A 14,200-nucleotide genomic window follows, 5' to 3' on the forward strand; every position below is an offset into this window, starting at 1 on the left:
CTGTTGCTCATTGGGATAGGGTATGATTTTTTTCCTTTGAGCATGCACTGTTGTTAGTAGTTCATTTCTGTCTCTTATGGTACTTTTTTTCAGAACCTTTTGTTTTGTTTATTTTGGGGGGATTTAATTTGAACAGCAGAAATAAGGTATTGAAAGAATGCCTTTCAGTGTATATCCTGTGTGTGTAAACATGGTGTGGTGTGCTTTCCTTCTTTTCTAAAGTTTTAATATGCTTTTGTCATTTCTGGTGCTGGATAATCTGTTCATTTGAAGGCATGCATAAATCCCAGTATGTAGTTTTGGAAAGTTTGTGTATGAAAGTTATTTTAATCAATTTAAATAAAAGAAATGGTTATATTTATACATCAAGTAGACCACATTGTCAATTCACTAGAGGGTCTGATTGGACAGATAGCTCATATCCTTGAGTGCAGATTCCTGTAATCTTTCCTTTGACCTCTGTTTGCTTTTTATCTTCCCTGAGCGTTCAAAAGTAAAGCAATAACACGAAGTTTAAGTCTTTTTATAAAGTCAGCCCTTCTCTGTAGAGATCCTGCTTGCTGTGTGTAGAGAGGAATGCATTAGACCATTAGGGAGAAGGAAGAGTTGAAGGAGCCTCTGAAGAAAAGAGTAAGCAGCAGAGAGAGCAAGAAGGAGTAGAAATGAGGAGAGAATAAGGGAACCACCAGCTGTGGGTGGGGGAATTTTCCAGCATGAGGTGAAAAAGCAAACATAAAATAGAAACCAGCAAAGTGTTAAATGTTTGAGGGGTAGAGAAATGTAGAAGTTAACTCTGAGTGGAGATCTGCCAGAATAGTGGCAGCAGAAAAGCAGTATTGAGTTTTTGTAACTGTAAACACACTAATTAGAGGAAAAAAGGAGAGCTGTACCTAGTGTTGTGAGAAGACCTTGGCTTTCCACGAATCACAGAATAAGATTGGAAGGGGTCACAGTAGATTATGTGGTCCAACCTCTCTGCTCAAGCAGGGTCATCCTAGAGCACAAGAAAAAACACCCAACTTCAATGTTAATATTTTATCATGTATTTCAAATAATGCACCATTAATTTCAGGTACAAAGCTTTTCACAGTAAACTTGCTTTTAGATCCAAACATCATAAATTACTGAATTATTTTAACTTTGAAGAGACTTCTCTATGTCAGTATACATGTCAGTTTTAGACTCTCCTGTATTCTGAGCCCCTGCAAATGCTCTCACTGGTATTATGAGCAAGACAATCTTTGAGTGTAAAAAACCTATTTACTTGCAAAAACAGTGTATTTTGTCTGCTCTTAAAAAATGAAATGAGGTTTTGATTTTTTGGTTGTGCTTTTAAGAAATGCCTAAACAGGTCATGCAACTTCTGCATAGCAGCGGTAACAAACGGGTACTTCTGCAAGAGTATTTGTGTTCTCACCCTTTGCGGATTCCCCAGTGTATTGGTGTTGAAACCAAAACTGTAGAAGGGAAGGGAACAAGCTTAGTTCAAAATCACTAGAAGGGATAATTTCAGAATGCTTAGTAGCATCTGCTTGGAGCTCAGATGCTGCCCCTGGTCTCTCCTTGTCTTAAGCCAGTTGACAGGGAGGGAGTAGGAATGGGAGCTTGTCAGCAAAATGCTGTGGGATGTAGTTTAGATTACCACTGTCCTGTGGAGAGGAAAGAGGGAAGGGCAATTGAAGTACAGGCTGATCAGGTAAAAGAGGAAGGCAATGTTATTGGTGCAGAAGGGGAAATTCAAAAAAGATACCTTTTTTTTTGCCAGTTAAGATTTTTGTTTGTATGGTTTTTTTCCTCTTCCTTTTATTAAGGAGAAAGAACTGGGGCAGTGAAAAACAAGAAATGATTGTTATTTCTCTAGATATAAAGTTGTCCTAGTGTTGTATTCCCCTTCTTCAGAGTAAAAGGATATCTGAAGAGAGGAAAAGTGAAAGTTATTTTCTTTCACTTTTCTTGACAAAGCCTGCTTAGCTTCTGCTTCCAATTATTCTACTGATTCACACGTTAATTTGTGTTTGCTAGCACTGTAAATAATGGTCCTTTTAACTCCTACTAAGAAGTTCAGAACCACATGCAGTTACAAAAGTTTGAGTTTGAATGTATGATTTTACAATACAATATTATCATATATTGTCTCCTTTTGCCTCCCTTCTTCTCCTCCTTTATCCTGGTGTGTGAATTCAGCGAGCTCCAGACTTTTGTATCTGAAAGAATTATTTTTTTAAATTGGAATACATGTTCAGCTCTGAGGGTCAGTGGTGCACTGATCCAATGTGAGAATTTTATGTGGATGTTTTTGTATTAAAATTAAAAGATAAAACCTCCTCTTTTCCTTGCTTTTGGGACAGGGCTTTTGTACATGGATAGCCAGCTCTGAAGTGAGCTGTAGCAAAACACGAGCTTTGAAAGACAGTTAAACAGCTGAATGTTGAGGGTTTTAGGGAATATTATGAAAACTTATGGAATTACAAACATGGAGGCTTGCTGGGTGGTAATCAAGAACTTGGAAAGTTCATATGTTGAAAGTGGTGTTTTCATAGTCTGTGCAAATCCGATAATGTTCTTGTTTTAAGTGAACAGTAGCATAATCAGTGTTTCATAATGCTCAGTGCAGAGCTTAGTAAATATTTTTTAATATTTTCTTTAGAGAAATAACTGAGATACCTCCTAAGCTTCATCACATTTATTCTTATTCAGCATTTAAATTGTTGGGTGATAGTTTAGCTTTGCTGGCTTGTTAAAAAGAGAAGCCTCTAGTCCAGTGCTCCACGTGTTGGTTTTGCAGTCAGTAAGTGTGCAGATAATGTTCTTTCTGTTCCACTTAGCACCATTTGAAATGATCAGCAAGTTAAGTCTATTCAACTGCTTATCTACAGAGGGGCATGTAGGACTCCAATTAAGTTTACATGGATAAATGCAGATTTGTGTTTGCAGGCATCAAGATGACAGAAGCTTAATACTGTAAAAAGGCTAATCAACACTGAATATGTTTAGTGTCAGTAAATATTTATAGTGAAAACATTGCCTATGATTTTGTGCCTTGGCATTCCAAGTTCTGATTTTTAGTGAGTAAAAATGTGGTGTGATAGCCTCTTTATAAACCTGTTATAAAACTGTTTTCTATAAATTGCATTTTGTTGTTGTCTTTGGGTTTTCTTTTGAGGACAGGTTCAGAGGCTACAGTATGTAGCTAAGTTAATGAAAAGTCTGGTGTACTTAGCAGAGTTTTTAAGGCAGAGAATGAAGAAGGAAAGGAGGCAAGATAAAGGCAGGCAGTATGGGAAGTAATTTCTTCTGATTATAATTTAATTTTTTTTAAATGAGAGTTTATTTAAATGGGGGCTGCTAATAAGCTCTGGTGAACAGTGTGATTATTTAGTGTGTTCCTGTATTCATTAGGCAATAACAATAATTTAACTAGAAAAATTAATGGAACCTCAGCAATTTGTGTTCTATATAAAGCATATCAATACATAGTTTTTAAAAATTTCATTAGCTCTCCATAATTTAAATGCTAGTCTGCTTTCTTTTACAAATGTATTCTGAAGAATAGTGTGTAAAAATTGAAACCCAAGAAGCTACTGATGTAATATTGTATGAAAAGTACAGCCAAGCAAAATGAAAAAATAGAGGTACAAAGCCAGTGATTATTATATTTTATTCTATTTTGGCTTAGAGGAAAGAAGAACATAACTGTAACTGCAGTTCTGCCTCAGCCTTAACAATGTAAAAATCATGAAGCTGAAGTGAAATTTGGTTTTCTGGAGGAGAAATGAACTGATATAGTTTAGGATTTTGTTTGTTTGTTGAAAATGTCATGGCTTGTCAGGCTAATAAATGTGATTTTGTTCCTGGCAGTCTACAGATCTGGTCAAGAAAAAGAAAAATTCTCTGAAAACCACTGCAATACAAATACAATATACTTCAGTTTAGTGTCTAACTTTGCATGAAATAAGCACTGCCTGTTAGCCTCTGTTTGATCCTGTGAGAGTGTGAGGCTAATGTCTGGCCAGTGTTTTGGAAGCAGCAGGTAGTCAGGAGCAAGCTGCTCTAGGGGTCCATATTTCTGTAGCCTAGTAGTTACTCACACACAGATGGAGACCTTATGAACTTTGACAGAGGTCACACTAAATTGCAAATCTAAAACTTGTAGACTTCTGAAGGATTGCACTGGTAATTTTTTTTAAAGCCATATGATTTGGTACATCACTAAAAGTATCAACTCAGTCTTGAAAAGCAGATCAACCATGCAGTCATTGCTCACATAGTGATCATGGGGATAGATAGCCTTTCATGATACTTTAAATGGAAACTTGTTTATTGAACTTTTAATTCCTGTATGTAAAATGCTTTTTATATTGCTTCCCAAACACCTAGGCTTCTCTGCTCTTTTGAACTTATTAAATGAATTTTGGAGCTTAAAACATTGCGGAAGCCTCATATTTTTCAGATACTCATGAGTTAGAAATAATTAAGAATACTCATAGTATTTTTTTTTATTTTAGGTCTTTTGGGGCAGTCAGTTGAGACACCAAGCTCTGTCATCTGTCATCAGCCATCACCTCACCAGGGATCTTATAGCAGTTTAGAAAAGAAAAATGTGAGATGATCTGGTTACACACTGTAGCATGTTTAAATCCTGGATTCAAAGTTGGGCAACATTGAAGGATTCATCCTCCTCTTGATTTTGTAATAGATGAAGTCTCTGGGATATTTCAAATTACTAGTCAGATTGGGAATTTTGGGGGGAATCTGTAGCAGGCAAAGACAGACATTATTTGTTTCCAAGTTATGGTCATTTAGTGTAAGATTTTTAATTCTTTTGTTTAGTGGAGATACAGTGTGACTTTCATTCAGTGTTTATGAAGTCGAGGTCTGTGAACGATTATTTAGGTCGCAGGCAGCAAGGATCTTCTTTTAATCAAATGGACAAATTTCTGTCATGTCATCATTGAACTGCTTGTGTCATGTGCTATTTAATGGCTCATGAACAAGTCTTTAAAGCTGTGACTTCATGATTCAGTGAGGCCGAGTCTGACTCGGTGCGTTTAAAGTGGTTTCAGTGACGGCCACACAGAGAGCTTGAAAATTCACACCAGCAGCAGACTAGTAGGGGAAGAGAGCTTTGAAAGTGTTTGAACTGGTCTGCATATGAAATAACAAGGATGTTGTTCATGCTTCTAAACTGGAAAAACACAAAAGGGAAAGGAGTGTAAAAGACTCTCCTGTAGCCTCAGCAATTTGCATGCTCTGTAATGCTAGTGTCTGTGCTTTGGTGAGATCTCAACAAGGGAAAAAATCCAAATAACCTAATTTACAGCTGAAATACCCCAGTTTGCAATTAATTCTTCTTCAATATTATTTTACACTAAAAAAACCCTGCAAATAATTGAGTCGTGTTGTCTCTAATTGTGATCATATCATCACAATCTTAATAACTTGTGAGTAAACATATGTGAAGTACAGAATTCTGTGCTTTGCAAGGGGCGTGGATGCGCAGACAAACTTTTGTCGTGAACTGTTTTGTGATGTGCTCTGCATTTGATACGTAATGGTGTGCAGCTAGAGCCAAAGTTAATGTGAAATGGCAAATGCAATGTGATTTGGAGTTACCTGCTCCTCTGACAATGATGAAAAATTGTGATTGCTTTGTATTGCCAGAGGGGTGAGAATGTGCACAGCTGAGGTTGGATAACCTCTTTCCTGTAGGAGCTCCTCAGTTGTCCACCCCTGGAATAAATCAACACTTGTAATGCTCCCAAACTGCATGTATATTCCAGCTTTTCTTAAGAACTATTAATGTTTATGAGCCAGTGTTATTGTGTGTAGTCATATTAAGATGGAACTTTCTGGCTCATCAGAATTTGTTTGATCTCTTTCTAAAATTGAGAAGAGAATGGAGATTAAGATGCTGGTTTTCTGACCTGTAATCTTCAACTTTCCAGAGATCACCTGTATGCCACTCCCAAAAGAGAGAGTACCTTCTTTTTGAAAATTGCTTGCACTAGGGAGAAAATTTAAATGATCTAGACAGTTCTTTTCTCAAGGATTTATTTTTTTTGCACCACCTTTCCTCTCCCACCTTCTATAAGGACTTGTATTTAATATTTCAATGAAATGACTTTTAGTGACCATCATATTCAGGGCTAAACTGCAAGTACTTCTGGCAAAGTGCAGTTTAGAATTAAGTCACTAATTTAGTTACACAGAAGTTATTAAATTAAAAATAGAATAATTTAGGAGATGGAGGAGACAAGCTGAGAATTGCAGTGAGAAAGAGATGAAGAAATGCAGAAAATATGAAGTTGCATAATATTAAAAGAAATTAAAGGATAAGGGTGTCTCTAAAACTTCTGTGATAAGTAATTTTAAAAATAATTTATTTTTGTTGGCTATATGCCTAACAGAGTCACAGAGTGGTGCCAAAAGGGAACCAAGGTATTCAATAAAAGAATTGACCAGGCAAGGTTGGATAAAAATACATGTGGAGGAAGCAATAAATTTCTTTTTTTGTAAGTTACACAGGAGTCTCTTATGTATTACAAATTATAAAAATGTTGTAAAATGATATACTAAGTGGTTAAAGTTTTTAGTGCATTTCATGACTGTGATTGGGGTGTAACATGGTGCATATTTTCCATTCAAGGTTCAGTGGAATTCAGCTACTATTTACTGTCATGACTAGTTTGTTATTTCAAGGAGATAGCTCTGGTCTTGCCTACATCTTCTACAATGGAACCAAAAGTGTCTTGATTGTGCTTCCTGTCCTTAACTAGGTGTTTGAATTAGGCTTGATGAGGTGACTGTTTAGATTGTTTACTTTATTAAACTGAGTGTTTAAAAGGGTTTTGAAGCAGGAGTGAAACAACTGGTAAATCTGCATTGGTTATGTCAGTACTATGGTATCTAAATTGTGAACAAGTATTTATTCCAGAAATATAGGAGCTCATATTTTTAAAAGTCCTTTCCTACTGTAATTTGTGATTAATATTACCTGATTTTGTATTGATTTTTTTTGTTTGTTTTTTTTTTTTTTTTCAGGTGTAGCTCACAATATTTCTTTACTGCGAGAAGTCATCGTCCATCCACGCTTTGTTCAAGGAGACATCAGCACTAAATTCCTTCCTGAAGTCTATCCTGATGGTTTTAAAGGTTTGTTCCATTTAGAAATATTTCTTTTCTTAAGTAATGTTATTTTGATTATTGCTCATTTATATTTTTAGACTGACATGCTTCCCAGTCTTTACTTTTTCTTCAAATAGATCTGTGCAAACACACTTTTAGAGTTTTTAAATAATGCATGAATTTGAAATAGTTAACTTTATTTTCAAGAAGGCAAAATACATACTTCTAGTGTTAAAATAGTAAATTGAATACACCCCATGTCAAGAAAAACCATTTACAGGTCATATGAAATATGTAAAATATCAACTCAATTCTGCAATGCTATCATGATTCATTACACACAGGACTTCTACTATTAATTATGGTTGGATAAGTTTACACTCAGCACTGTTGCTTCTTTATAAGTTGGTGTATCACCTTTAGAATTGCCTTTTGGCACCCTTTGTTTTCTCTGTAGCCTTCTCTGGAGGATCTGGCATTTTATTGGAGTTTTCAGTGCCCTGGTCTTAATATACATTGCACACAGTAATGGGCATCATTTTGAAATTGTTAACTCATACACTAGGTTAACATAAACACAAATGCAATTATTTCTTCACAGCATCTCAGACTGCTCAATTTCAAAATGTTTACCAATGGTTGCTTCAAAAATATATGAAAACCAATGCATTGGTTTCCTTTCACAAGGATCATATTTTAAAAGGTTGGCTTCTCTCTTAGCCAATCTGCTGTAGGTGCTTTCTTGACCTGTGTGGTCAGAGACTCAGTTCTTCCATACAGGTCTCTCACCTCAGCTGGCATTCGCCAGGCAGAACATCTTTCTTATTAAAAAAAAGTCAGTATTTATAGTTCATCATTCATGGGTCCTTTATGAATCCTGTGGAGATTCCTTTTCCCCCATTCATCATGAATCCAATGTGGCAGAATCCTCATCTCACTTTGGAGGCAGCAGTGCCAGATTGGCAGTCACTGGACATGACTGGCACCTTGCCAAATTCTAGTCTCATTAAGGAGCAGAACAGATTTTTCTTACCTCAGGACTCAGTGTGTGAGTGTGTGTATGACTATTCTTTGCACCAGAACTACTTGATATCGTGATGTAATTGACAAGTCTGTGTGTGATACAGTCCTGCATGTGGGATTGATGCATCCTGCTTGTTCCTGGCTCCTGACTGAGACCACAGGAACAGGTGTTGGCCACCTTCAGTGGCAGCGTGCTTGCTGTGCTTCGAGCTGTAAAGTTCTGTAAAGAGCTGTCTTGTTTTTGCTAGGGGGTACCCAGCTAATCTTTGGGTAGCTCAGCTGGCTTTGACCCAGCAGAGATTCCAGGGTACTCTGCTCATCTGCTCTTGAAGGCTTGGTGCTGCTGTAGCTGGTCTCTGTCCTTTCCCTGACACCTGAATACAGAATCTCATGTCTTGCCTCTCTGGTGTTTCTGGGACTCTTCAGTCATTTTCCTGGGTAGATCCAGATCTCTAAACCACCATGAAACCTGCATTTTTTTTACTGTTGCTGCTTTTGCTGGAGTAGTTTTTTGTAAATTCCTGGGCTGACTTAGCTCATGAAGGAATCTGGTGAACTTCAGCAGATGTGTAAAGTGAGTGGCAGACTAAGAATGGGGAGAGGGAAATGGAGGAAAAAGGCAAGGAAACAAGATGTTAAGAGTCCCAGTGCCATATTGTGAGAAGGCTGCCTCCCCTGGCACGTAACTGGGAACAATAAAAACGTAAATCAAATAGCAGTATTGCATTAGCAGATTGTTAAAGATAGGCTTTTGCTCTGGACACCAGAAGACACAAGAACAGAGAGTGTGATGCATTATAATAGAAACTAATGATTGTCACATGTGAAATTCCTAGACTTTTTCCCTGCTATATGAGAAGTCTTGCTCATCATCTTCCACGTATCAAACACAAGCACACATTAGCCTTCTTAATTATAGATAAAGAAACATATTATGGCATTGAACTTCAGTTCAAGAATAGTTACTTGTGAATAGTGATTAAAAGCTCACCAAAGAAACTGAGAGCCCTTTTAATGATGTAGTTTGCATTGGATCAAATCCTTCATGCTTAAAAAAAAAAAAAGATTACTTGAATTTGAGGACAGTTTTTTAAGTACCCATAAAAAATATTTCTACAAATCCAACGACTCAAATGGGAACAGCTAAAGGCAAGCAAGGATGGTGGGTAGATGACAGGTAGAAGCTCAACAAGAGGAGCAAAGACAAAAACTAATTTACATGTAATTTCTTTAATCACTTAAACTAACTTTTTAATATAAATATCCAGGGTAAACTTTGCTAGAGGATTTGAAAATTAAGTAGCTTCATATATCTTACTGTTGTTTATAGAAAATGAATAGCTGTAAAAAAAAAGCTGTGACAGTCTGAAAAATTAGAGCAATGTATAGCCAACACAGATCTGGAAATATGTAAAAATAGGTGCTGCTGTTAACAGTAGGAATCCATACCAGAAATGTTTTAAACTTAGAAAACTTAAGAAATAGAAACATTTGAATAGAGATGTGTGTTAAATTCATGCTCAAGCACAATCCATTGTGTTTCTTTTGTAACCTGCACAATTGCCACTACAGTTGTAGTGATCTACACTGGTGATAAGTACTGCATCTCAGCTGTGTTCTCTCTGGTGACTGCATGAAGTACTGGCCCATTTTGTATGTGCATTTTTCTTCCAAGTATAAATATTAAGTCTTAAGAGTAAAATAAGAGCTTCTTTGTTTTCCAGTCTCATTTTTGAGTTCCATTATAATCCTTTATTAGAAGACCTTTATTCTAAGTTAAGAAAAAATTAATTATTAGATGCATCTTGGCTACTTTTCCATTAACCTATGTGATGCTCTCTTCAAATTATGTGTAGAATGGGTATGTTTAGTAATTTTTAAAATTAGAGTTTAACTCTTTCTTCCCATCTTTAAGTAAACATTCACTACCAGAAGTAGTTTGTTTATTACAAGTTATTTTAAAATACTAACTGGGCTGAAAGTAACCTTGTGCAGAGTATGATTTGGGTGGGAAAGCAGTTCCTGTCATGCCCTTTTTTGTCCATGTGAGGGCTGGCTGACTGGAATGCTGGCTGGCAGTAGGTGAGCTGGAGTGGGTTGTTCTGAGCACCCATGCATGTTTTGGAAGGTGTGTGGATCTGAGGGCGGGTGCAGGAGCGCTGATTAGGTCAGGTGGCACCTGTCTTAGAGTGGCCTCCAAGCACTTTGCTTACAGAATAAAAATGTCTGCCAAGCATGCAGGAGTCAGATGCACTGTTCTTCTACAGCTTCCAAACAACCTGGGAAGCCTCTGTACTTTCTAGTCTGCCTGATGAGAAGGAAATCTACTGTGTATTATCCCTACTTCATAGGCACAGACAGTGTATCTTTGTTATCACAAAGATGCAAGAAGAGTCTTGGACCAAAGATAAATTAAAGGATCTTTAGGTTAGACCCTGTTTATGGGATAGGTCATTGCAGTTCAGTCTGTTTCACAGTTTATATTTTCCTAGTTTTTTATTTAAATATTGAGATCTTCTTCTTCTTGATGTTGCACTCTTTCTGGTTATTAAAGGATGTCTGAAATCAGTCACTCTCTTTGTGAGACACATCCTGTGCCAATGAAAGATGGCGCATTTTCCAAGAGATTGTCACAGAAGTCATCCCAAAATACATGAGAAAAAAAAGCCAGGAATAATTTACTTTCCCTCTTCTAGCATGTTTACCTCATCTGAATGGAGAGAAATAACAAAAATTCTTTATATTTCTAATATAGAGAAGAATAAAGAGGAAATACTTCTCTTCTGAAATGGCATATTGGCTCCAGAGACTGTGTATGAGGTGAAGGCTTTTAGATGTGTTGTGTTTATTATAATTATATGGGTTGGATGAAATTGTTACTCTGCTTAATGCTTATTAAACCATCTCTGGAAAACAGTGTCCAGTTTTAACCCTCTGATGCATGTAAGAAGGATGGCAATAAACATAAGTAAGTCTATTGAAGAGGCACAAGGGTGGTGTTGGGATTGGAACAGATAACCTGTAGGAAGAAGCTGGGAGAACCAGCTGGATGCAAGAAAGCTTAGGGTGGACCTAAGGACAGCCTTCTAGGACCTTGGGGTGATTTCCCAGGCATATGAGGCCAGGCTCTTTAATGAGTTGCACTGCAAGAGTCAGGGGTCATGGATTCGGGATTTTAAAGGTGTTGCTGCACAAACTTCTGAGCAACCTATTCTGAATTTGATGTTGAGATTGCTTCATGGGGAGGGGACATGCTGAATAAACTAAGGGCCTTTCAAGGTCCCTTCAGTCTCAGTCATTCCCATGCTTCTGAGTGAAAGTGCTTTTTAGGTGAATTGGGACTGCAGATATGACTTTTAAACTTAAGTCTGGAGGCTATTGCTATCAGTAGGAGGGGGAACACAGCTTCCCCTGTCTGTCATTATTAGAATATGGGAGATACTTGCTGCTGATTCCATAAATTTTCTCTGCATTGGAATCTAATATTTATAACATTCAACTTTGTTTTCTGCCTCAGCCTACTTGGTGTAGGTGCTGTCTGTAATGGTTAACTTCAAAATCCACCAGGAAAAACTTGAGATAGAACCTAGGAATGTTATAAACATTGCCTACATTGGTGTTGATCTGAATTATGCATTGCACTTTTAATCTTTCCCATAATGCTTTTACTTTTTATTCTTCCCTATCAGAAAACAGTCACTCTTCAAGTATTAAGTAACTTACTGGGGCACATAACCAGGGCTTGTTTGTTTTGTTTTGTTTTTCTCCCTGTAATTGATAGTAGGAAACATGTTTCTAGGACAAAATGCAAATGAGACTGTTATGGGAAAAATGACCTTTATGTAATTTAATTTGAAGTTGGTTATGTAAAGTAATTGCATGAACCTTTTTGACTCAGCTTGGGGGATACTGAGATAATATTGATTTAAGCAATCATAACATCAGGGAAATGAGAGAGAAATGCTTTTTTTCTTCTCTTCCTTCCGACCAGGGTTCTGCCATTTGGTAGTAATAGATGTGTGCAGTCTAGTTTTAAATAATATGAACAATACTGCTCCCACCCCTTGAATTGTGACTTAATTTTATAATAATTCTTCCTCTTTTGCATTTGCTTTATCTAATTCAGCTGATAATCAGAAATTTATCCCAGTTTAAACAGAGAGGTGGGACCTGCCAGTTCCACGTTTCTTTGTGGAGGTGAAATTTCTGTCTAAGCCAGGAGTCTGCAGTGAGGAGAGCAGGGAAGAGCAATGGTGTAACTCCCTGTGTTGGAAGCCGGGGGACCTTTGCTACTTACTCATTTCACTCTCTTTCAAGGCAGCGCTTGGACAACTGCTCCAGAGGTAGCTTTGTTGCTCTCCAAATCAATCTGTATGGTGAACGTGAAGGACCGTGTTGTTATATCTTTATTGATGGTGAATATTAACTTATTCCTCAAGATACCCCACTGAAATCCTCAGGAGTAGCTTCTGAAGGGGAATAATACTTGATGGGAAACAAAGGTGTTTCTACCTGGGACATTTGTGTATTTCCAAATATAGTAATGTAATTGTAAGTTTGACTTCAAAACTGTTTAGAATTCAGCTGAGCTAGCAGCAGAGCAAAAGCAGACAGCAAGGGGAATGGGACTGGAGTTCAGAGAACTAAGGCAGTATTGACAGCAGTCTGTCCTGGCTAATGAAAGTAAATTGCCATCCTTAGGAAGCAGCCTTTAATCAAACTTCTGAGGTATGCCTCCAAAGTTATGCTAAGGACATTCTGTGGTAGTGTTGTATTTTTATTGCCAGACACCAAAACCTAATTTTGCTATGTTCCTGTTAACAGTTTCTATTATCTCCCAGAAATCCTACATTGGATACTACAGTCATAACTGGTTTTCTGCTTGCCACATGTGGCACAACTGCTGTCAATAGTGACAAAGGAATAAATATATTTTTCATGTTGGTAGTAATGAAGCACGTGTGACTCTTGATCAGTTGTTAACCTGTTTCAACTTATTGACCTTTGTTTGGAGTTTGATTTTTACTGAAGATACAGGAAGAAAATAGTTTTTGTGGCAAGCTCAAAAGCAGTTACTTCATCTAAGACAGAGGACATGCAATAAAACCTTTGAAATGGGACCTTTTTAGTTTTACCTTGTTCCTGTATTTAAGTTGGTTCTAACAGTGTGTTGGAGCAGGTGGGAATGTGCAGTTTGGTCACACAGTCGTGTCATGAGTGTTGGGCAGGGGGACTGAAAGGCAAAGGCTTTAGGGCAGATTCCTGATGTGCCTTTAGCTGGGGCATGTAAACAAATCACCAGTTTTAGATTCAGTGTTTTGAAAAAATGATCTCAGAGTTTCTTCACTGTGTGTAAGCAATGGGAAAATTGGCACATTTCAGATCCAAATAATTGATGTTATTGCAATGTATAATTACATAAGGCTTATATATATACACATATATGTGTGTGTGTATATGTACAAATAGTACAAAAGTTCAGTGCTTTTTGAATTTTGCCTGGCAATCAGTTTTCCTAGTAACTGGCAAAGTAAAGATCAAGTTTGTTTCTGAAGCCAGATTCTAAACCTTTCAGCATTTGGATTTCTGCATGTGTTTGTTGAAGTGAAGACAGTTTCCATTTCAAGGCAGATAAAAAAAATAAACAGTGAGCAAAGGAACTTGCAGTAATATTCAGCCAGAATATGCTAATGTGGACTAAATTAAAAAGAGATTGATGCAGATTTTCTGAGTTTTGTTATTTTTAAATTTACATTTTTTGGCCTGTGACAACTTCTTTGTACTGTTAGCTGGACTTTAATGAATGTATTCCCATCACTGTGGCGTGATTGCATTTCTGAGGTGGACTCTAACTAGTCTCTTTACCTAGCTCTGTTTAATATGCTCAGTGGAACGATGGATTCTGTGCAGAAGACATCCTGTTTTGAAATTGTGGCTTTGTTGCTGTAGAGTCTGCTCCAGTCCTTTACAACAGTCTCCATTCTGGATTTTCTTCAGGATCTCATTAGTCTTATTTTATTCTGCTGATAGAGATTGTCACTGGCTAGTAACC

At 37.1% G+C, this 14,200-nt stretch overlaps 1 protein-coding gene across 1 annotated transcript in view; it reads left to right on the plus strand.

The window, feature by feature from the left end:
• Window positions 1-14,200, plus strand: part of PCCA (propionyl-CoA carboxylase subunit alpha) — a 269,969-nt gene that overhangs the window by 126,004 nt on the left and 129,765 nt on the right. Inside the window, exon 17 of the mRNA XM_063149605.1 lies at window positions 7,042-7,152. Coding sequence (XP_063005675.1) covers window positions 7,042-7,152 — 111 coding nt within the window. The remainder of the gene's footprint in view (window positions 1-7,041; window positions 7,153-14,200) is intronic.

The sequence above is a fragment of the Melospiza melodia genome, chromosome 2 (assembly GCF_035770615.1).
Source record: "Melospiza melodia melodia isolate bMelMel2 chromosome 2, bMelMel2.pri, whole genome shotgun sequence".
Lineage (NCBI taxonomy): Eukaryota > Metazoa > Chordata > Aves > Passeriformes > Passerellidae > Melospiza > Melospiza melodia.